Genomic DNA, 24,652 nt, shown 5'->3' on the forward strand with positions numbered 1-24,652 from the left:
CCGTCCTCATCTTGTCCTCTCTCTCTCTCCTCCTTTCTCTCTCCTTCTTTCTCTCTCTTCTTCTCCGCGCGGACCTTGAACGCCACACCCTTTCCGGTCCGTTCCCCGCAGCTTCCCCTTCCTCGCCCCCGTCGTCACGTCCACGTCGATCCCGGCCCGGACGTTCGCGCGTGTGTATATATATAGCCGTGCTTGGACGCAGAAGCGAAAGAGATAGAGCGAGAGGTGCAGAGGAGACCGGAGCCGGGAAAAGTGCGTGCGGTAATCTGGGAAAGTGAGGAGCGTCGGTGCTTGTGCGAGGAATTCTGGGTCATGGGGGAGGAGGCGGCGGCGGCGGCGGCGAATGGCCTGAATGGGGGCAGCCCGGGTAGGGCCGTCGGCGGCCCGACGAACCCGATGGTGACGCCCCTGCTCACGGATCTCTACCAGTTCACCATGGCCTACGCCTACTGGAAGGCCGGGAAGCATCAGGAGCGCGCCGTGTGAGTCGCCTCCTCCCTTCTTCTTTTTTTTTTCTTTTCTTGCGAATTGTTTGGTTTTTGGGCTCCGCTTGGATTGGCCTGGTTAGAGAATCTGACCGGCGGAGAGAGTTGTGTGGTCCTTCGTGGTCCTGCGAATTCGGTGGTTGTTGGTATTTCCTGTTCATTTTTGTGGTCGCCCTTTTCCGCATTTGGACACCGTCTGTGGTTTTGCTTTGGTATGGTGATTGTCGGTGAATCGAGCGTGGCTCGCACTTGCTGCTTTTCTTGATATTTGGGTTCTCATGCATAATGACACGGCCTTGCAATTCCTAATGCTCTGTTATTGGAGCCCTTTATTTTGCATCCTTAGCTTCGTCAAAGCTTTGGTGTCTTTTTTGGTCTTGGACACCTTTTTATGTTTTGTGCGGTTTAGTTATGAATGAGCAGTCTTTCTTGCTTTTCTTTTTCTTTTTTAATACGATGAGAGTAAGTTCCTGTCCCACAAATTACCCCACTAGACTTAAGGGTCAAGGAAGACGCAATTCGAAGCTCTATTGGATGGCCCGAAAGAGGGATGGTTTGCAACTTGAGCTTGTGCTGGGCACCTGGTCGGACGCATATCGGTCCACTTCTTGTGTCTCGTCATTAATGCACGAATTAAATCACCAGTAAATGGGTAACGAACTCCCGAATGGGGGAAAAAGTACTTGCTTAAAGTGATAATGTCAAACTGTCATCAAAGATTGGGACCTCGCCATCTTGGAGTTGAATTACTTCTCGCGCAGTAACGTGCCTCCCCTTAAAGTGATTGTCTACTCTTCAGAATAGCCCAAGCAAGATTTGCATTTTCAAAATGCACTGAGCACCGCTAGCATCTAGTACCTTTACTTTGGCAATTTTCCATGCTTTCTATCAGAGCCTGTCATTTTGATCTGAATTTCCTGAATGACAAAAAAGCTTCCTTTGTTATTTTGATAAGCTGATTTTTTGGGCTTCTCTTATGTGAACTGAGATATGTTCAGGTTTGATTTATTCTTTCGCAAGAACCCATTTGGTGGTGAATATACCATATTTGCTGGTTTGGAAGAATGCATAAGGTTCATCGCCAATTTCAAAATCAGTGAGGAGGAGATTTCTTTTCTCATGCAATGCTTGCCACCTTCATGTGAGGTAAACTTATTTGGTGCCGATCAATTGACTGTCTGGTTTTCATAATATGGTCATGTGGTTATGGAGGTTACAGTTTACAACTGCATTTAGAAATTCATTGGTCAGTTTTACTTGGCAGTCAGTTGAGTTAGATGCTCTTTCAATTTTGACAATTGTTTGTGAGTAGCTGTTGGACTCTTTAAGGATGTGAGAGATATACATGAGGGTGCATTTTTTTCCAAATTCAATGGTTTTGGTCATAAGGACAAAAGCATAGTTCCTGTGCTTGTGTTCATGCCCAAAAGTTGCTGAAGAGTTCCCCTGTGAGGGGACATGCTAGAGGTTTCCCAATCTGCTCCAGTTTGTGTGTCCTGCAGTAAGTTTGGCTGAAAACATAGCCACATCTATCAAGATGCGTTGTCCTTTTCTCTTTTCAATATTTTCTTGTTTGTAGGACATTATTGCCATACTCAAGTGAGTGAAACTTTAAACTAGTTTTTTCTTTAATTTGTGGATCAAATAAGCACTTAGCTCAGCGGGCATCCTGATCTCATCACTCTTTTCCTGAACATGGGAAGAGTACATTATTATAGACAAATTTTCGAGGATAATATCTAGATTTTAAACATAGCATCATCAGATGAAATGCAGGATAGCCATGTAAACAAGCATTCCCTGGAAATGCATTTCAATTGGATGCCAAGTAGTGCAACCTAGGGCTTTGCTAAGGAAAAAGAGCATTTGAAACTTGAATTAGCAGGTTTTTGCTTATATGGGGAAATGGTCATGCGAGCTTCCTCTCCTTTCTTGAAAAGTGGAATTTGGAATGTGGAAAAAGGAGTGCTTGCCCTGTCAGACTAATGTGTTCTTGTGAGTTTGCCTTATTAAATTTATATCAAAACCGGACCAGCTTAAATCATCGTTCCTCCCTTTCATGGGTAATCTTTTGTTGGATGAACAAGTTTCCCCAACTCTTCCATGGTATGCTAAAGGACTCAGAAAATGCTCCCACCAACTGGCCCAAGATAAAAGGGTGTGGGATGATTCACCAGAGAGCTCTCATTAACCTGGGAACTAATTCGTATTATTGTTCTTGGATGTGCTTATGTCATGTAGAGCCAAAAGGTTGACATACAACTGCCTAAAAGTTGTGTCATGTTTGCACTACTATAATCTCCTGTAGACCCGCCAAATGCATGACTTGTTGCACTGATAAACCTGAACTAGCTGAATTTCACTGTCTGATGCCTATCTGTATTTCTACAGGATGGGTTTTTTGATTATCTAAGAGAACTGGACTGTTCTGATGTTGAAGTGTATGCCATTCCAGAAGGGTCAGTAGTTTTTCCGAAGGTTCCCCTGCTGCGAGTGGAAGGGCCAATTGCTGTGAGTGTAGTTCCTCTTATGTTTGCTTAACATTGTCCTCTTTCAATGTGTCAAGTATTTAATCTTTTTTGTTTCACTCAATTTTTATGTACTTATCCGAATAATTACTTCTTACTCTGATACTTGTAAATTTTTATGTCCTTAGGTTGTCCAATTGCTTGAAACACCATTTGTGAACCTCATAAACTATGCATCACTAGTGACTACGAATGCAGCAAGGCACAGATTTGTTGCAGGAAAATCAAAAAGTTTACTTGAATTTGGGCTTCGGCGAGCTCAGGTTGGGAGTTATTCTGGCAATTTCTTTTGTGACTGTTCCTGTTTTTTATCATGAAATGTTACCTTTTCCTCCGTTCTAAATCTTAGGGGCCTGATGGTGGAATAGGAGCATCCAAGTACTGCTATATGGGTGGATTTGATGCAACAAGGTATCTTGTTTTTCTTTTAAGATATAGATGTTGTGTCACAAGCATCATTGCTCTTCTTGAATGTTTTGTTGATGAATGTCACTTATATATCTTTTTCTGATTCTTAATGGTCTTAAAAGCATACTGCATCAGTAATAAATGTGTGGACTACATAGCATGAGCATTTATACTTGCATGGCTCTGATATTAGTTATTTTAGCTTTTTGCTCTCCTACTTAGTACATTGATACCTATATACTTCAAAAATGAATGTAAAAAGAAGGTATTTACATTAATCATTCAGATTATGTTGTGGTCTGTGTTCTCCATTAAGAAATGCTCCAGTCATCCTTGCCGATAAGAAGCGTTTTGCATATTGTGCATGGAAAGAAAGGTACATTTTAATAAAAAAAAGCTTTACTGTAACAGGTACATTTTAATAAAAAAGCTTTACTGTAACAGACTGTGCAATTTTAGTTTTCATTTATACATAGTTTGAGAACTTTTTCAGTGAATTTATCTCTAAATGCTCCTCCACTTTAGTTTTTAAATATTCCTCTGGTAACTTATAGACACTGCTTACCTTTTAAATTTGATCTGGCTCTTCCTGGAAGCAACTTCTGTAATCTGAGTCAATTCTTGAGTCTCTTCTCTTGACAATTTGAATGTATACTAGTGTAATGTACTTTCTAATTTTGTATTGACAGCAATGTTGCTGCTGGGAAGCTGTTTGGCATACCACTTCGAGGAACACATTCCCATGCTTTTGTTAGTTCATACATGGTATGTTACTTTGCTGGTATCTTTATTTGCTTTTACTTGAGACTTGTCATAAGCCCAGCCAGAGCATACAAATTCTGATCGTCATCAGTATAATGCACATCTTTTTATCATCACCTCTTTTTCTTCATTTCATACTGAAATGCTGCAAATTGAATCAAGTGGGTAGTCCTTTACTATATGTTGCGAAACTAGATAATTTTGCGTATATGTGCTCACTTGATCCTGCAGTTGGAAATTACCACCAGCTCATGCGCTTTCAGCTCATCTTTATTATTTGACATTTGGAATTCTATATCACCATTTTTTTGGCTTTTAAATTGTAACTTTCTGGCAGTTATGCCATGCTGCAGCTTCCCTGTTCTAATATGCTTGCTGATCACAGAATATAGATGAGATAGCAGAGAAGTCTCTATGCAGTTCTAATGGCTCAACTACATGTGAGGATTTTGTTAGCCTGGTTCAATCATGGTTGGGAAAAATCCAGGTGCTTTATTGGGAATTTATTGCACTAGCAGTAATGATTTGATTCATTATTATGCATCCAATTTTGTTTTAATTTGCAGGAAGTGTACCTTTGTTAGAGAACTAACTATAGCCAGAGTTTAAATCTTTATGTAATCACGTCCATAATGTTAAACAGCACATGGTAGAGTTCTCCCTCATAAGAAGATACTCATTAATTATTATTTTTTTAATCCATGAAATATAGAGTTTGGACCATAATGGCAAGACTGGACTGGAACTGAAAGCAAGATGGGATGCAGTCGGATTTGGATGGAAACATTGGGAAGCTGCTAAAATGCTGGATGGCATTTCTGTCCCTAGAAATCTAAACAGTTTGGGGAAATAAGAAGAGATGTTTGCTAATTTTATTAAGCTGATGGCAGTGTATAAATTAGTAAATTAGAAAATGGTTCATATTTAAATACTACTGGTATGGAGAAAAATACTAATAATATTTTGTCTTCACCTGCAAGGTAAGGTATCACAATATTGAAGGTGACTGGTCGGGAATATGAGTACTAAGTTGAAATTGTTGAGTAAGCTGTGTAAATGAGACTACTGCATTTGATGAGAAGCAAGAGGAGGGAATCTTACATGATAAATATTAGATAATGATTAACTTTGTAAAGTAACTGTTTAATCACAAGAAAATGAGCAACCCACCTGATTAGGTTAACAGATATGAGATTTCAATTGCAGCATGCCCAAAAGAAAAAAAATTTATGATGTTCAGAAAGGTGGTAGGACTGCTGGAATTTATTTCGAATAAGTTTAGAGTACATAACTAGTGATCATAGCTGAATGGGTAAGAATTATTGCTTTCTTCACCACTTGAGAGACTACTATAGTGTTACTGTTAAGAATCTTGGTTTTTTTTTTTCCCGTTAATCTTTATTTTGTCTTCTGCATGTCTTTCAGCGGTCGAAACCATTACATGGCATATTTGGTGAGACCAATCAAAGTGAGCTAGCAGCATTCACTTCATATGCCTTGGCATTCCCCACCAACTTTCTGGCTCTCGTTGACACATATGACGTACGTGAACAATTTACTTAATAAACTTCTTGCATCTGACTGTATTTTTTTAATTATATTTCTAAGGTGGCTTTCCTGTTATGTTGTTTCTTTGCATTGTCCATGGCCTACATCAGTCTAATATGATTCTCACTGTTAAATTGACAATTTCATAACATTGTTCTGATGTACGACAGAGCATGTGATTCTCTTGGAGCAGTTTGTTAACATTGATGTCAGAATGGCAAAAGCCCATCTTTCTCTAGCATGTTGCATTCGAGGAATTTGTAGCCGGGTTACTTTTTACTCTTTGTAGAAATTGTGTAAAAAGTTTTCCAGATTAAATGAGGAACAACTCTAAACATAATGGTTATTAAATGCTTTTTGGTTACTCATATGAGGTAGAGCTGGATATTAATGTATGAAATTACAGAATTATCACCCGATAATTCTCATTTGTAGCAGTTGTCCTTCTTGTCCACTTGCAAAGTTTTGATCTAACAGTCACAATATAATGGTCTTTTCTCTTCAATTGAGTGTTCATGTACTTCACTCATGATGGCAACTTGTGCTGTCTTCTACATGATACTTTCTTCTCTATTTCACACTTCCAGTATTCTTTTTTTTTCTTTTACCATAACAACGTTTATTTCCATTTCATCAGGTTATGAGAAGTGGAATTCCGAACTTTTGTGCTGTGGCATTAGCGCTCCACAGTTTGGGGTATATAAAACCGTCCTTCTTGTTTGTCATTTTACTTGGAGAACTAATTAACTGAGTTGAAAACTTTTCATTGTTTGCTTTCTTGTTCAATAAAATAGTTGGGTGATCACTGGGACATGCAATCGGTCTGTGAGATGTTTATCAGCATGCATTATCAGCAAAAATCATTCTTTTGATTGGATAAGCACTTCAATGATAAAAACAAAAAAATGAATCAATGATGAAAATGAAGGGGGAAGAAAGTCACGGTATATGATCGTACTTGTGCTTTATGACAAGGTGGTGAGAAACATCAGACATTTCATGAATTTTTAAGGATTAGAGTTATGTTGGAGACATTAGTAGTTGTAAGCATCATTACAAGCTTCCCTGCAGACCCTGCTATGTATCAATTGGTCAGATATGAGCTGATGGGGGTGAGGTGTAATGAGTGAGTAGAAATTAAATTGACCTACTGATCTTCCATTTCCTTGTGATTAAACCTCTTCTGTTCATCTTTAACATTACCATGTCATGATTTTCATTATTACCTATGCGCATCACATATTGAAGAATTTAAAAGCTTACTTCAAATCATATAATTTGCAGATATAAAGCAGTAGGCATCAGGTTGGACTCTGGTGACCTAGCATATTTGTCCTGTCAAGCTCGTCAGTTCTTTGGCAGTGTTGAGAAGGAATTTGGTGTGCCTGATTTTGGAAAGACAACTATCACTGCTAGCAATGATCTCAATGAAGAAACTTTAGATGCCCTAAACAAACAGGTAACCATCTCACGAGAGGTTGTTTGATGAAGAATCATAGTAGATTGTTGCCTTGAAGTATACATTAATAGCAAATTCTAGAGGTTGTGAATTACCAAAAAGTGAGTGGGGTGTTTGAAGATCTCTTTTCATGTTTACCGTATCAAGCATGTGAACATGTAATGGCTAAGAATAATATTTGTATCTAGCTTTTCACTTGACAGATATCTAATTACATTTATCATCAGCACCTCTTGTTAAAAAGCTGTCAGCTCATCCATTTCCTGTATCTTCTTATGTGAAAGGATTTGTCAGCCAATGTATGCATCCCCCTACCAATTCTTTCAGATGTTTAGACAAATCTAGACTTGAGAAATTGAGGATGGAGAGTGTGCAGGGAGCCTAGTGTAAATTTTCTAAGAAGAGGGTAATTTGCACAATCTAACTATTTACAGGATTGTATTGTAATTTCTCCTATATCTAGGCAGTCAGTTGATTCTTGGGTCACTTGGCATGGTAGTTGTTAGAAAATCGAGGAAAGAATAGGAACATAACATATGAGAATTACGTGGTTGGGCATCTTGTGAACTAAATCGACAGAAGCAGCGGACAAAAGAATAACTCTAACTGAAAGACTGGGTACTCTGCTTCTGGGCACTCAACCTCCTGTAATGCCCTATATCATATTGTAGCAAACGGCTGGGTCAAAAGAGCATATACTAAGAGAAACCCCACATGCTGTTCAGACTTGATGCTAAAAGCAAGTTTGGTAAATTTTATGGGAGCTTTGCTCACCTGACACATGTATGCTATAGACTCATCTTGTCTGATCTTCTCTTCTACAACTTGGATCTCTCAACAAAAAAATTCTCTTGAGTGTTTTCGTTTTTTGCTCATTTGATTGGGTCCTCAAATTGGGTCCCATTTGTTAAAACAGGCATCTTCTCAAGACTAAGGAAAGTGATAGCTGATTGGCTGTAATTCTTTGCACATTTAAATCCAATCAGACCACTTTTGAAGAGAGAAAATCTTCAAGCTTGCAAGAGGAAAATTTGTATGCTGTGTGGCAAGCATTTGCTACTAAGTGGATATCTATATCTAATAGGGTGGATGTTACAGGCGTTTTTTGAGTTTTCCATGTTAAGTATGAACTCACCATATGCTGGTACTGAACTTTTGTTTCACAGGGTCATGAAGTTGATGCATACGGCATTGGAACCTATTTAGTCACCTGTTATGCTCAAGCTGCACTTGGTTGTGTATTCAAGCTTGTTGAGATAAATAATCAGCCACGCATCAAACTGTCAGAAGATGTTTCAAAGGTATGATCAAGATTTTGAGAAATCCACAGTAATTGACTGGTATATAGTGGTTAAATTAATTCCTTTTAGGTCGCAGGTATCTATTCCTTGTAAGAAGAGGAGTTACAGATTATATGGGAAAGAAGGTTATCCGTTGTTGGATATAATGATAGGGGAAAATGAACCACCTCCGAAGGTACTTGATTGAAGTGATGCTTCCACTAGTCTCTTTTTGTTCTGCCCTTCAGAGTATATTCTGATTGGAAGCTGGTTTTGAATGATTTCTGTTTGGTTAAAGTCTATATAAGTGATTTTATTTGGAAAAAACTTTCAAAAAAGGCATTTGGCAAACCAGCCTCCATCTAAAATAAAATTTTCTTTCTTCATTAATCAACATAAAGATGGAGCCATTTAGCCAAAAAAAAAAAAAAAGTAGTAAAAGATGGAGCCCATTATTGTTGATGTGCTGTATGGGTTTCTTTGTGACTACCAGGTTGGAGAAAGGATTCTATGCCGTCACCCTTTTAATGAATCAAAGAGGGCAAATGTGGTTCCACAGCATGTCGAGGAGTTGCTGAAATGCTATTGGCCTGGATTATCTGGTGAGAGACCCTAGATGCTTGATGTTCTTGTTAATGAAATGGAACAGTTCTATGTACAGTTTTTCAGCGTCATTGTTTGACAAATGATGTTCGACTGTTTTTGTTCTGTGGTTAACACTATTAATCTCAATGTTAGAGTAGAATGCGATCCAGTCTCTTTTGCATCGACTATATTTTAAGTGTGCCAATCAGTTTTGTACACCAAATAGAGACCGTACGTAATTTTCTGTTTGTTTGGTTGGTGAAGGGAAACAAAGAGAAGAGTTACCTCCTCTTGAGGAATTGAGGGAGCGCTGCATGAAGCAGCTAGACCAAATGCGTCCGGACCATATGAGGAGACTCAATCCGACACCCTACAAGGTTGGGCAGATCCACTCTTTATCTTCTTGTTTCTCCCTTTTCCAAAGCTCATATGCGTATCCTGATTTCAATGGTCAAACAGGTAAGCGTGAGTGCAAAATTGTACGATTTCATTCATTTCCTGTGGCTCAACGAGGCACCTGTTGGAGAGTTGGAATGAAGACAGCTGCTGGTGGTCGTGATCTTACATGTCATTCTGAATAAATTCGCCATTTCATTTGATGGACAATAAATTGATTTCCATTGTTTAATAGATGTGTGCCTTCCTTTCGTTTTTCTCAATGGAGATGATTCACCTCCAAATTGTACATATAGACTTGTATCTGCATTCCTAAACGGTGCGCTCTAATTTAAGAGGCTCACTGGAAAGATTCCTGGTGTGCTTCTGTATATGTGGTGAACTGGCGTCCATCAATTTACAGAGAAGCATAAAACTTATGTTAATGAACAGGTGGTGAACGGTGGGTCGGGTTAGGTTTGGATGAGCCGTAAATGAGTCTGGACCAAATGGACCTGTTTAACTCTCATCTGTTTACTTGTTTTCATGCAAGAGTTTTTTAGTTATGACCTATGCCTAACTCCGATCCGCACTTCATCTTGGTACATCAAAATAACTTCTGTATTAGCCTGTATCGATCAAGTCAAATTCTAAAAAGAAAAGGACCTTGTATCTGAATAGGTCTATGGTTTGGCCCAAAAAAAGGTTGGCCAACTGAAGATTTAGCAATTTAAAAGAGAATTTTTCATATCATTCCTATACCACTGGGAAAAAATTAATGATGCGGATCTGGAATTCCGACGGTGATGCAATCGGAGACATAGCCACTGGAGGTGAACCGCCAGTGGCAGCAGTGGCCCTCGTACCTCTCTCGCGGAACAAGTATGGAGGGTTGCAACAGCCATCGACGATACGTGAAGAAAGCCTTTGTGAACCGATTCGCTTGGAAATAACAGGGGGAGAACGGAATTGAGAGGGACTAGATTAAGGTGGCTGTTCGAGCAGGAGGTCAACTCTCCAGCGCATTTCCTCACCGTGAGGTCGCAAGCACGCTGTCGACGAAGGCTGAGACTGATTGAGGACTCATTCATGTGGGTAGGAGTTCTCATTACCATGCAAATATCATCAGACAAAATAAGAGTTTTAGTTCAGCAACTAGAAAGGCAGCAGGCGTTATATTGCTTGCATGATTGCAATGAACTCCGCACCCCTGTGGATCTCCTACCAGCATGAATGGCCGAACACAGTGCAGAATAAACAACTTTGGCCTCTGTCTGCAATGCAATACTGCAAACAACAATCGCATCTTCACCTCAAATTGAAAGTTTTTGAGTCCTGGAGAGCCTCAATTCTACATCTTGTCTAGCTACTCCTGCTCGACACACCCTTTCGCGCATACGCTAAAATCTTCCTCTAAACTGGATATGTGAGGTCCGAACATAACAACCAAGAGGTGCGACTCGAGTGAAACGCTACCAAGCTTGATTTTTCAAGCTCTTTTCGCTGCAAGGTGCAGATTTTAGAACTTCTACACACTGCAGACTTTGAACCTTCTGCAAAACAATGTGAGCGCAATTGCATGAGTGATCTCACACAAGTAAAATGCAATGACAAAGAGAGAGAGAGAGAGGCCCAGTCCACGCTTCTGCGCAGAACTTGTTTCTCCTACAGGCCCAAACTTTTGGAAGACTAGTTCCTATGTCGACAGGAGAATCGACTCTTTCTTTTTGCCCGTGCCGCACTACAGTACTAGAGCTTTCACACCTCCCACCGATCCCATGGTGGATTGACAAAATCCCTTCGCCTAGTATTTTAAGCTAAACACAATCCCAATGTTTGAGAACAAACATCTTCTGCGAGCACTTACAGTAATTCTTCTCAACATCTCCAATCATTCGTTTCTTGGATTTTATAGCTGTCCAAATCTCAACATTGTAGCTTGAACCTATGGCAGTTGTGTCAAACTTAAAATTTTCTTGAGTGATATAGCCGTGTAAATCTACGAAGTCAGCTCCCATAAATATCTTCCAATCTGTCCAGTTACCACCCTGTGGAGGATCTTCTACATACGGCAATGTATCTTGTGATCTTTGATTATTAATCAATCAGAGAATTGCGGAATGCTTTTGCAAAGTTGGTCTGCTATGATATATAATATATCAAGACAGAATCCACGAGCTGGGTCCTGAATATTTGAATCTCTACAAGCTTGATCGACATATCTTTACATGGAACATCAGACATGATCTTTCTGCAATGATTATGTAGAGCATACGTCTTCTGCACTTCTGGTTTTTAAAGTACATTGAAGTAGATCGAAACATTTATCAAAGCTATGCTGTGTCTTCGTATGTTCCTTTCCTTTTCAATATTGATATATAACATTCAAGACATGAATATTTACATTTTATATCTCCATAGATTCAGAACATCTGAGATAGGATAAACTCACAGAAGATCTTTAACCTGCAAAACTTCTTTCGCATTCACTGATAAAACTTGTCAAGTACTTTGATAAAAGGTTTTCTGATCGTTAAGACAGTCTTAGGGATTCCAACGCAAGTTTTGAAATTATTCAACCGGAGAAGAAGAAGCCCCGTGATTCACCTCGGGCCCGACTGCTTAAGTCTACTTCAGCGTGACTAAATTCCTCCCTTCTGCTGAACCACGTTGAAAGCAGGAAGGTTCAGAATCCATTCGATTCATAGAAAACTGAGAGAATTTTAGATATCTCAGACAATTTTTAGCATTCTTTTTTCCCTTTCTAAGACACCTCAAAAGTGTCAGTGGAAAACACAGCTAGCAGGGCGTTCACTGTTGTAATCGTTAAAGTCGAAAAATATGATGTGCGTGGTTTCCTATAAAAATGAGGAGTCTTGGCGCATTTTTCACCTTTTTTTTTTGTGGCTTCTGACATACTAACACTCTTTACCATATTGATTTGACCAAATTATCTTTTATGGAGCACATTTTTTATTTAAGATTATTTTGCCTTTTTTTTCTTCTTTTTTCTTGGTTTCAAATTTACTAAAAGACAAATGGGATAATGAAACAAATAGTCCATGAATTTTGGCCCAATGTGCATTGTGGTCCCTAAACTTTTAATTTGTTTAATATAATCTCTGAATTTTAATCGAATGTTCAATGTGATCTATGAGTTTTAATTTTTTTTAAAATATGGTTATGGGACTTTTAGACATGTTCAATATAGTCCTTGAACTATATGAAAATGTTCAATGTCATCTTCAATTAATTCAAGATCAGAGCAATTTTGATAATTTTCATATGGTTTAGGGACTAATTTTTACATATATCAACATTTTAGAAATTATATTAAATAAATTAAAAGTTCAAGGACCGTATTGAACATTAAATTAAAGTTCATGGATCACATTGAAAAAAATAAAAGTCTAAGGAATACATTGCACATTAGGCCAACGTTTAAGGTTCGTTTGTGTTAGTTTCCAAGACAAATCTACCATGTTCAATTTAGACAACAAAGATTAAGGTCAAGTAGACCTTTTCTCCACCTCACAATTTTCGACCAATTTTAGGCCAAAAAGACTATATGGAAAATTTTATATATATATATATATGACTAAATTGATCAAATTAAAAAATTTAGAAGTAAATTGGTAGCGGTACAATACACGAATTTCTTTTGGGCAATTCCCCCTTCTACCCTTTGTTAATAGAATGGGTTGAAAAAGAGTGTTGCAAACTCATTGAATCCATGCGTAACTAAACTTTAATTTTTTAACTCATCTTAACCTATTTTAGTATTTAAGGTAATCCACACTCAGTCCACTAAATAAAAGTCAAAAAGGATTTATGGACCCATTTTAGGGATAATTGTCCAATTTTTTTTTTTAATTTATTGTACAACGGTCAATTTAATCATAAACTTTTTTAATCCAATTTAATCCTAAAAATTTTGATGATTCTTTAAAGTTCTTTCAATCAATTTTGACCCAAATTCACTGACGTGTACGCCAGCCTTCCCACCAGCCTTCCCACCAGGCATAATCAGTGTCAGAAGGCTGGACATACAGAATCTTGCTGTTACATGCTTCATCTTGAGCTCCGACCTACACTTGCTGCATTTGCTAAGGTGGAAGATGCTTTCTCACGAACTTAATTGGATCCTACTAATATGCGTAATACAAAAGATTCCATTACATTGACATGTGTTGAGTATGATACTTGGATGCACTTTCAACAAAGTGATAGGAACTTTGGCTCGCACTGCAACTCTGGCACATTCCTCAAAAGGTTGTTTATTTTGTTTACTTTCTAATGTGTCCGACTCCTAGATTATAAATTCTGGATTTACTCATTATATAGCCGGGAACTCTAAATCATTGTCTTCATTATATTTCACACTTCCTGGGTATCCAACTCTTTTATATTACCTAATGTCTTAACTTCCCAAGTTACTGGTACTAAAGATGATCATTTTAGTTCCTCTCTTTCTTTATCATCCGTCTTTCATCTCAAATCTCCATACAATTTGATTTCTATTAGTTCATTAACTAAAGTACTAAATTGTTTAGTAACATTTTCTTCTTCTCATTGTGTCTTTCAAGATCTAAGCACTAGACAGATGATAGATGGTGGACATGAATCAAATGGCCTATATTATCTTGACAATAAGGTGATAGCTGCAGCAACTATGAAGTGCATGTCCCCTGATGTGTATGGGATGCATTGTCGTGCTGGTCATCCACCACTGGACATTCTTTGACATTTGTTTTCTAAGTCTGAGTCCGTGAGTACTTTTGAGTGTGAAGCTTGTTTGTTTGGAAAACACTATAGAGTTTTTTTACCTTCTTGTTTTTAGAGTCATGTGTCTAGTGTCTTTGGACTAGTTCACTCAGATGTATGGGGTCTGTGTCATGTTTTCTAATACATCTGGCTTTAGGTTTTTTGTTACATTCATGGATGATTTTTCCCAAATGACTTGGTTATTCTTAATAAAAGATTGTACTAATACTTTTCATTGCTTTCATCTATTCTATTTTGAGGTATTGAATTAATTTAATACTTTTGTCAAAACTTTACGATCAGAAAATTCCAAAGAGTGTGTTGCTACTCCTACTTTTCAAACTTTTCTTGATTCTCATGGCATTATGCATCCGGCCTCCTGTTCATACACACCATAGCAAAATGGTGTAACTGAATGCAAAAATCATCATCTTCTTGATATTGTCGGTTGTCTTATGTCTCACATGCATCTACCAAAAAATTTTAGGGGCCATGCTGTCCTTACAGCATGCTTTTTAATTAATCGGGTTCCGACTTTCGTTCTTCAAGGGGAGACACATTTCTCCATTTTACATCCAAATCACTTCCTTTTCCATTATCTCTCCATGTCATTGGTTGTGTTTATTTTATTCATTCTCTAATTCTAGGCCTTGATAAGTTGGACCCTTGCGTTGAAAAGTGTGTTTTTGTTGGATACTCTCAAACTTAGAAGAGCTACAAATGTTACAGTCCTACTCGTCGTCATGTGTTGTGTCAACATATGTGATTTCTTTAGGATCAGCCATACTATAATACTCAATCAGTCCTTATAGTGCTTCTTGATGATATGAGTGTGTCTTACCAACACTCCCACCAATCTCACTTCTTTTAGCATCATCCACAGAATTACAGTTTGTTGATCTCACCTACCATAGACATAAAGCAACTCCCACTATGCTAGAGCCACCATCACTTGATTCATTTGTTCTCTTATTAGATGATGTGCCGTCTTCTGATCCTAATATTGATCCGCCCATTGCTATTCAAAAAGGTACATATTCTTGCGTTGGTCGTTTTGTGGATCATTAAATACCTTACTCTGGTTTGTTTGACTGTCTTTATACTCGTCACCCTATTTCCAACTTTTTGTCTTATGATCGTTTATCTCCTACCTTCTCTACCTTCGTCTCATCCTTGTCCTTTGTTTCTATACCTAGTAGTGTTGCTAAGGCTCTTGCTCATCCTAGCTGGTGACAAGCCATGGAGGATGAAATGAAGGCACTCATTGAGAATTGCATTTGGTAACTCACTACCTTACCTGTGGGAAAGCAACCTATTGGTTGTCAAATGGGTTTTCACTTTCAAAGTTCACCTTAATGGCACCCTGATTGATTGAAGGCATAGTTGGTTGCCAAAGGATGTGCTCAAACCTATAATGTTGATTATGATGACACTTTATCGTCTGTAGTTAAAATTTCATCTCTTTGTGTCTTTATTTCTCTGGTAGCGCGTTATGGATGGCTTCTTCATCAATTGGACATAAAAAATGTGTTCTTACATGGTGATTTGGCTGAAGAGGTATATATGGAGCAATCATCGGGATTTTTTGCTTAGGGGGAGAATTTGGTATGTCATTTACATAAGGTTTTGTATGGACCCAAGTAATCTCCTTGTGCTTGGTTTGGCAAGTTCAGTGATACTGTTATCAAGTTTGGATTAAAGTAGTGCCAAGTAGATCATTTAGTCTTTAGTTCTATCTCCTCAGCTAGTTGTATTCTTCGGGTGGTATATGTGGATGATATTATCATTACTTATAGTGATTCAGACGATATTCACCGACTTAAACAATTTCTGCATACACAGTTCAATACTAAGGATATGGGACATTCCTAGGTATCAAGGTTGCCTACATGCATATGCGTGTTAATTTGACCCAGTGAAAGTATGTACTTGACATTCTTGATGAGGTTGGGCTTATTGGAGCAAAACTAGTTGATACTCTTATGGAATCCAATGTGAATCTTGATGTAGAATATGAAGAATTATTACATGACCCAGTAAAATATAGGAGATTAGTTGGTAAGCTAAATTATCTTACTATCATCAGACCTTATAATCTTTTTTTGTTAGTGTTGTACGTCAATTTATTAGTTCTCCTTGGACTACTCATTGGAATGCCATACTTCGAATTATCGTATACTTGAAAGGGGTGCTGAGTAAAGGACTAATTGTCAATAATTATGGCCATTTGAAAATCACAGTTTTCTCTGATGAAGATTAGGTTGGATGTCCTACTAGTAGGAGATCTACATCAGGTTAATGTGTATTTTTTTCGAGGTAATTTTAGTTGCTTGGAAGAGCAAGAAACAACATGTGGTTTCTCCCTTACCAAAAAAAAAAAGAAAAAAAAAACCACCCGCCGCGGTGGCTCCGTTGGGTAGGCTCCAGACTTCCATGTAGGAGGTCTGGAGTTCAAAGCCCCTGCAACGCAAGTTGCAGGGAGGCTGACGGATCATTTGGCGACTTACTCGGGGTGCGTGGGTGGTGGTTTCCTACGTGCCTCCCCAGGATTTACTTCCCAGCTGTCGGCTGTGCAGTGGTTCCTAGGTCACCAAAAAAAAAAAAAAAAAAAAAACAACAACATGTGGTTCTCAATCAAGTGTTGAAGTTGAATATAGAGAGCAATGGCACATTTGACAAGTGAATTGCTTTGGTTGGGGATGTTATTGTCAGAAATGGCGATGTCAACATCATAACCATTGATATTATATTGTGATAATTAATCAGCTATTCATATTGTAAACAATCCTATCTTTCATGAGTGAACCAAATACATTAGGATTGATTGTCACATTTATAAAGGTTCCAAAGGGAAGATCGCTCCTCAACATACATGGATGGAGGATCAACTTGTAGTTAATTTTACCAACTCTTTGTAGGGGAATAGAGTGAATCTTTTATAACAAGTTGGGATTGTTTGATATTTACATCCCAACTTGAGGGGAGTGTTAGGAAATAATAGTAAGGGTAAAATAGTCAACAGTTATTTTATATTGAGAAGGTTACCCATATATATATATTCTTGTAATTCTTTCGATTAAGATAATGCAATACCGCGTTTTTTACCTTCAACATCTATACCATGTCTAGATGCATCGAAACGAAGCCATTCCCGAGATTTGTTGGATGGAGGAGCCCCACAGGGCGCCGAGTGCCTTGCGATTGGGAACTCTTAGGATCGACTACTTGGGCGATTGAACTGTCTCGTCATGGGCGTGAAGCGTGATGTTGTCCCTGGGTTACAGCAAGAGGCAAGTCCGCATCCATCCTTGCTGCTGGAGAACGGAGATACTTGTGTTGATGTCGGTGCGAAAACAGCCACTAAGCGTAATCGAACAGATCTTACTGGTGAATAGTATGCAAGGAATTGGAAGGGTTGATTACACTGGGGTTGCAGGCGGACGATGTAGACAACGTGAAGAGAGTTTCAGGAGGCTCTTGGGACACAGTCTATTTCTTTTCCTCCTTAGATCTTAGCAAGTGGTCGTGCTCGTTCGAGACTTGCCTATAGGAAAATAAAGTAAGATTGCCCGTATACAGCAATCCGGTGATAGTAAAATATATTCGAGTTCTAATGTCCCTTTCTCTAGGGAGAAAAAAAAAGCATGGACTCCTCGATTACAATCCTCTTGCAAGTTCACGAAATCTCTAAGATATTAACCAAGATGAAACTGATGATGATTCTTGGCTCTCGAATACGGTGGAGGGGTTCCGACGACGGGTAGCTGAGTATGCTAACACAGGCATAAGCTAGCTGGGCGTCGTTAAGGTATTCGAGAATCGATTTCTCTCGATCATTTGGCATAGGATCCCACAAAGATGGAAGGATGTCTTATTTAGAATGAAAAAGGCCGAAGACAAAGTCATCAATGTCGCCCTGGACAGAATTTATTCATAGATACAATGTGGAGAAGCTGAAGGGCGACGATATATCTCTCATCCTCCGGGTTTAAAAATTAAATAATGAGGCAAATGCACAACATGGTAACAGCGACAGGAGCTTTTCATAATAAGGAAAGGAACGCAGTGGCGGAGAACAACCCAAACAGCCACTGCAACCGATCCGGCCTTGCATCAGAATGAGCAGAATTGGAGTTCGGGGAGGATCCTCCAGGGCTCGTCGTGGTTACCGCGGCTGGCGGAGGTGGCGCTAGTTGAGGGACATCACATGTTCCGGAGGTTGCATTTGCCTGCTCATGCGTGGCACACAACATTTCATAATTCAAATTATCTTTTGTTAATTCCTCTCTCTCTCTCTCTCATATGACAATAAAGAAGTTTATAAAGGATGGGAAAAAAGTTACCTTGCAATATGAAATACTATCACACCCACAAGTCAAATGGCCGTTTGCTTCATCTACAGCTGCTGGAGCTCCACCTCCATCACTTCTCTATAAAAACAATGGAAGCCAAAATTCAGCAATAGACAGACAACTACTTTGCTGTTACAGTATCCTCCTTTCTTACAGAAGAAGCTTAGCCCTTAACTAAAAATTAAATTCTGGCAAAAAAGAAAGCAGGGGAAGGGGGAGGAGGGGGAGGGAGGGAGGATTCCTGGCGAAACCTGATAAAAGTCGACAGCGATGAAGTTTGGCCACCTTTTACCGGCCGCTTCATAGCAAGTATTCGTCATACTAATCAAGTTAGCTGAATTATCCATACAGGCTGCTGATGCGTTTGGATTATCAGGGAAATAGTTCTCCAGAACCAGAGATATCGATGTGGTGCTCATCGGTGAAGATTCAGCGCGATTCGGGCACTTACCAGCCACCATTCCCCCATCTCCATCTGAAAGCATAAAATAGAAGGCAAGAAAACGTCAACATCTGAACAAAATCACGTCGTCCATATTGAATAAGTTATAGACCTCCCTTACGTCGATAAACCCAAATTGTAATACTCCATAACGATAGTTAGAGCAAATTTGTAAAGGTAAAAATCGGCTAAACTGGGTCTAGATGAAATAAGAAAGGGAGTCTTACATTGATTTTCCACGACATATGTCCACTCATAGGCAATTCCTTCTGTAGCCTCTTTCGACGACTTAGAAGTGAAAACAACTAAGCGCTGATTCTGCTTGACCATGTCATCCACTGTAGGCCAATCTCCGCCAGTTTTGGGCATGCTAGATGCGGGGAACATGTACTTGCTGAGGCCAGATTCATTGAAGACCTTCGTCAATCCTTGAGTGGAAGTCACATAATCCTCAATAAAAATGGTGACTATCTCATTTGGATTTGCTTCCAGGAACGTCTGTATCTCTTTAAGAACATTGATGGCCGGTTGCTGAAGGAAGAAAAAATGGCAAGTTGAATTCATCAGTTATCAGACAATGTCATTCTTTTATCTCTCAATACAACTTATACGCTGTGAACACTTACAAAGGCGGTGAAATTGTAGCACTTCCCCCCGAAAGAGTGGCACAACCATATGTCATTTTCGAAGTCGTACATGTCAAGCATCAGCCCTCGAACTCCATTCTGTATGCACAATTAATCAGATTGTCAGATCAAATGATAGAGAGAAATATGACCAAAAAAGAGGGAACGAGAGATTGACTTCTCCAAAAAGAAAAGAAATTAGAAACAGAATTAAGAAGTTGACCATAATTAGAAAAGATAACTGAAAAAGGTTTCTATGACTATCTCAATAAATTGAAAATCCTTTCTGTACTATCTGTTTTTCAACTGATGATTTGAGTGCCTCAACTTCTCAACTTCATTCTCTTAAAACTCAGAGACTACTGTCATCGACTGATTTCCTCATGAAGTTGTTCCATGTTACTCAACAGCAAGAAACATGCCAATGGCGAGAGCTCTCTTTTCCTTTTACTATAGGACAATCACCCTTTTTGCTTGCTTTGGTCATCCCGTAATGCAAGGTAAAGCTACATGAAGTGTATCGCAAAACAAACTAATCGTTTCTCTTGTTGCACCCCTCTCTAAGATGAGAGGTGAAAACAAACCCAACATCGGCAAATCTGGCAGTGTGAAAAGTCAGCACGCATTAACCAAAATGGCAGGGAACAAGAACTAGAATAACATGCGAGCAAGTCTGGACAAACATACGGCCAGGAAAGCGAAAGATAGAAGGCATAACGAAGATAAGTGTTCTTGTTCTTGACAAACCATGGGATCTATCTTTTCCTTTTGATCGTGCCTGCACTGAAGATATCGTCTTGTGACGAACTTAGGTAGTGATCTTTCCCTTATTTTGTTTAAGTGATGGTTGAAAACTGTCTAGGCATGAATGGATAAAAGGATTGATATTGGCAGAGGGCCTATTTCATGCTCATGTTTTGCTGTACAACCTCTCTCTCTCTCTCTCTCTCAAGCTACGTGGTACTTGGGCAGTCACAGGTACATTGTCTATTTCTCAAATGAATTAAATTTTGAATGAATCTGCACCTGCAACATTAGAATGTCATCTGCAGTGTATCGTGTAATGCTAATCAAAAATAAAATCTATAATCCGCAATTCATGTCAAGATTCAACAAACCTCGCTCAGTTTAAGAGGACCAAGAAATCACAACCGTTACAAACGTCAAGTTCAAATTAGCCGGCACTGATGGGATACCGAGTCCGGCAAGTTAGTCAAGATCACAATTGCCCAGAAGCATCATTTGAAAGGGTCATAAATTGCCTGTAGACCGAGTCCGGCAAGTTAGTCAAGATCACAATTGCCCAGAAGCATCATTTGAAAGGGTCATAAATTGCCTGTAGACCATTGTGATTTTTGGCTTTCTTCTTGTTTCTTGGAAGGTCAAAGTTATGGTGCCGCACGCAACAGTCTGAACATATTACCGGTCCCCCCAGCCCAAGTCAAACTAAGAAACCTCGAATCTAATCTTAAATTAGCAAGAAAGAGTTACACGCCAGAGAGAGGGAGAAAGAACGTACATTGAGTTGACTGGTGACGGAGTCTTCTTGATTGAACTCAGTGACGAGAGCGGAGCCGGTGGCCGACGTGGCGCCGGAAAGAGCGAACGAATTGTGAGTCGTCAGCCACGAGTACTTGTTGAACGGCAAGCCATTCACCTGTTAAACCCAAATTCATCAGACAGAATTCGACGTTCCAATAATTGCAAGTTCGTCGCCTTTCAAAACCAAGAAGCAAAATCCAAGAAACGCGAAAGAGCGTCGTCGAATTACTTTGGAGGTGGGGCTGACGGGTTGAATCCGGGTGCATCTGGGTCGGGTGTTGCCGTTCGCGGGGCAAGTCTCGCACTTCAGGCCGGCGTCGCACACGCTGTCCGACGAACACGTATTCCCAAGCTGCGATCCAAACAAACAGACATTCAGATAAACCCGCCGCGATTCCGTTCCCCGGACGTTAAACTATAAGCCTTCAAGATCAGGCGGTTCGAGGGGAACACCTGGAGGGTCAACCCGCGAGGGAAGAGGCCGAACAGAAACAGAGCACCAACAAGAACGCACGAACTCGCCCCCTAAAACGGAATTGTTGTGAGTGGTTTTAGAGAATCGTCGGAAGAGAAAATCCCAGGAAACAAGAATGGCGGGGATGGAGGAAAAAAGACGGGTTTACCTGCATCTTGCGATTGCCCCTGTTTAGAGTTTGAGGCAGAGAGAGAGCGATGGAGGTGGTGGTTGAGAGGGAGAGGGAGAGGGGAGAGAGAGAGAGAATGAGGTGGGGGTGGTGCGTACCAAATTGGGAGTGGTTGGAAGGGAAGAGGGTAATGGCTGACAAAATATGGCGGGTTGGAACCTTTTTCCTGAGTTTGACCTTCCCCCTTTTTTCTCTCTGTCTGTCTCTGTCTATGTCATTCCCGCGTTCTGTCACCAACTTCTTACGTCTCCATTATCGTTCTCATCTTGCTTTCACTTTCGGGCGTCGGACAGAGAGAGGGAGGGAGAAACGCGTTTCGCCTTCACTAGCCGTTGCGGCCGGCGCAGCCGCCTGTCGTGTTGTCGTCGGTTCTTCCGCTGGCTCTGTCTTTTTTCTTTTTTTAGCGGGCGGATGTCCAGGGGTCAAATGAAGAGAATTTTCTGTCCGAGGAATATAATATAAGGTAAGTAAATTTGGGAAATCATATGAGATATAAGCTCCGTTTGTTTTACAAAAATTAAGAAATATTCTCTTAAAAATAATTGTTTGTATTGCTTGAATTTATTAGTTAATGAAATTTTATTTTATCATCAATAATAATTTATGTCTAAATATCTTAATGAACGATGAAAATAGTTTTCGTTTGAAAAATTACAACATTTTAATGATCAATTGAAAAGTTATGACATTTAAGTAGATGTTGTACAAAAATTAAGGTGTTCAAATGAATATCGTAAGAAAGTTATAATATCTATGTTATTTTTTTTCTCTGGAAATAATGTATCCATGTGTCAAGTATAATTCCAATCCAATAGATAGGAAGAAAGTCAATATTGGAATAATATGAAGAGGAAATTTAAAACTTCACGAAAGGAGGTGCGAAATGGACAACTTCTTAGGAAAGTGCTCGGTGGAGTTTCCAAAATCTCTAGAAGATTAACGTTTGAATTTGACAAATTGACTACTAAATAATCTTTAGAAGATTAGTCTCTCTCTCTCTCTCTCATATATATACATAGAAGAAGGTTCTATGGCTGACAAATGCATGATGACATGCAAATCAGATTGACTTATGAATGCCATGAAATATAATTTCATTGTTTAGATTTATGTTACGAAAAATGAATAATTTAAAAAATATTTTAAAAAATACGCTTTTATTACTTTTGAAAGTGAATGAACACTTGATAAAAAAAAGTGAATGAATGAAAAATATTTTCATTATTCACAAAAATTCTTAGACACAAATTGGCATTCAATAATGAAAATTTCTTTTGTCGACTAATTATTTCAAGCAATAAGAGCAATCATTTTTAGGAAAATATTTTTCAAATTATTCATTTATCGTATAATAACATTTCAGCTGTTTGGCCACGGGATAAGATTAACAAAAAAAAAAGTGTGTGATTGAATAAAGAGGGAATCGCGTGGGTGCTTCCTTTTTCCTGATGACTTTTTCAGTTAGGTTGATTTTTCTTAAGATGCTCAAACTTTTATTTATTTTAATATTTGTCAGATTAATTGTTTAATTTTTAGGAGTCATCAATTAGATCACGATCTTGGAGCGCTAATTTGTTGTATTATTTTTGGGGGTGGTACACTAATGACGAAATGGGAGTCGTTGAACTAATCGAATTACTTTTTAGAGAGTTGTTAAGGCATGCACATGTAGCCCACATTTATTTATGTCGATCGAAATGTTATCTTGTATGCCCTTAATGAGAATAAAAATTCGACCGAGAATATTGTAGAAAGTCGAAATAAATTGCATGTCATGAAATCCTCGTCCCCCGTCATAACTCCAAAAAGAGCTTTTCTGATTCTCAAGTTATCACACGTAACATGAGAAATCATCATGGAATTGTGCATCGGTGAAAACATGTATGTACACGTGTATAGATTAAAGAGCTGGGAAGTGGATACGGCTACATATTGATGATTGACGTATATCAACAGCGACTCTGAGTTCGAGAAATTATTCAGTAAAGTTGATTTAGACCTATCAAATGAGCGGATCAAGTTCAATTTGAGTTAAGTCGAAGATAGTCTGGACCAAATCAATTCATTCAACTCGTATTAGCCCATTTATATGAAATACAATTTTAATAATCCACACCCAACCCATAATATTGTAAACACTCGTACTTTTATTTAACTTAGGGTGCATTTGGTTTGCAAAAAACTCAAAATTTGAAAAATGTTTTTTTTTCGAAAAATGATCATTTGTATCACTTGTGAAAATGAATAGTGCAAGATTTCATCACCCATTGAAACAGTTAGACATAAATTGTTGTCCATAATGAAAATATTTTCCATTGATTATTTTTTCTCAAATGATATAATCAATCATTTTTTGTGTTTTCCATGAAACAAACACACCCTTAATAGTTGTCCATTTTTTTTTATTTTATAATTTGCAAATTTAACAATCAGATTTGTCTTAATAAATTTTGCTCATATTCCTAATAAATTAATTTTTGTAAAGTTCCTATTTTTTAAAACATTCTGTGGTCGAACTTTAGGGTTCAGAATGAATGGGGCCGTTCATGTGCTTTTCTAGACAGGAAAATTTTACATTTCCAGAAATGTTTTTTTCCCTCGTTAATTTATTAACGGTAGTGTTCCCAGAAGTAAAGCTTGGAAAGCTGCTTCAATGGTGAATCAATAATAGGACAACTCTGAAACGAGACGAAAGGTTGGTGATAATACAGAACGTGAGCAAGCCAGATTCTTTACAGGACTGATTATCGAAAACCCAATTATGGATTGACACGGGCAAGCTTTTGGGATTTAGCCAAATTCAGCAAATTCTCAAGGGGAAAACTACTTCTCTCTTTAATGGGTAATTATGC

General features: G+C 38.7%; 2 protein-coding genes across 2 annotated transcripts; one reads left to right on the forward strand and one right to left on the reverse strand.

Annotated features, from left to right (window-relative positions):
• On the forward strand, nucleotides 1-9,876 carry LOC104418555 (nicotinate phosphoribosyltransferase 2). Its single transcript, XM_010029934.3, has 15 exons — nucleotides 1-482; nucleotides 1,484-1,631; nucleotides 2,877-2,996; nucleotides 3,142-3,276; nucleotides 3,363-3,424; nucleotides 4,111-4,186; nucleotides 4,569-4,670; nucleotides 5,609-5,725; nucleotides 6,369-6,427; nucleotides 7,016-7,190; nucleotides 8,357-8,491; nucleotides 8,568-8,666; nucleotides 8,964-9,072; nucleotides 9,320-9,432; nucleotides 9,515-9,876. The coding sequence occupies exons 1-15, from the start codon at nucleotides 313-315 to the stop codon at nucleotides 9,590-9,592; spliced, it is 1,698 nt and encodes a 565-aa protein (XP_010028236.2). The 5' UTR covers nucleotides 1-312; the 3' UTR covers nucleotides 9,593-9,876.
• An 8,161-nt stretch (nucleotides 9,877-18,037) lies between these two features.
• Nucleotides 18,038-21,940, reverse strand: LOC104429851 (PI-PLC X domain-containing protein At5g67130). The gene is made up of 9 exons (XM_039301831.1): nucleotides 21,780-21,940; nucleotides 21,610-21,681; nucleotides 21,386-21,508; nucleotides 21,134-21,271; nucleotides 19,615-19,713; nucleotides 19,216-19,519; nucleotides 18,798-19,021; nucleotides 18,538-18,624; nucleotides 18,038-18,423 (listed from the first exon to the last, which is right to left on the reverse strand). Exons 1-9 carry the CDS (start codon nucleotides 21,783-21,785, stop codon nucleotides 18,238-18,240), a joined length of 1,239 nt encoding a protein of 412 aa, XP_039157765.1. The 5' UTR covers nucleotides 21,786-21,940; the 3' UTR covers nucleotides 18,038-18,237.
• Nucleotides 21,941-24,652: the final 2,712 nt, after the last annotated feature.

The sequence above is a fragment of the Eucalyptus grandis genome, chromosome 9, assembly GCF_016545825.1.
Source record: "Eucalyptus grandis isolate ANBG69807.140 chromosome 9, ASM1654582v1, whole genome shotgun sequence".
In the NCBI taxonomy this organism is placed as follows: domain Eukaryota; kingdom Viridiplantae; phylum Streptophyta; class Magnoliopsida; order Myrtales; family Myrtaceae; genus Eucalyptus; species Eucalyptus grandis.

Bases quoted from the DNA above. Each gene is read 5' to 3' on its own strand.
- LOC104418555 (XM_010029934.3), top strand. From the start codon at position 313: ATGGGGGAGGAGGCGGCGGCGGCGGCGGCGAATGGCCTGAATGGGGGC. The intron at 3,277-3,362 runs GTTGGGAGTTAT...TCTAAATCTTAG, and splicing joins TTGGGCTTCGGCGAGCTCAG to GGGCCTGATGGTGGAATAGG. The intron at 4,671-5,608 runs GTGCTTTATTGG...CATGTCTTTCAG, and splicing joins CATGGTTGGGAAAAATCCAG to CGGTCGAAACCATTACATGG.
- LOC104429851 (XM_039301831.1), bottom strand. The intron at 19,022-19,215 runs GTAAGACTCCCT...TTATGCTTTCAG, and splicing joins ATATGTCGTGGAAAATCAAT to ATGGAGATGGGGGAATGGTG. The intron at 18,424-18,537 runs GTAACTTTTTTC...ACGCATGAGCAG, and splicing joins ATAGTATTTCATATTGCAAG to GCAAATGCAACCTCCGGAAC.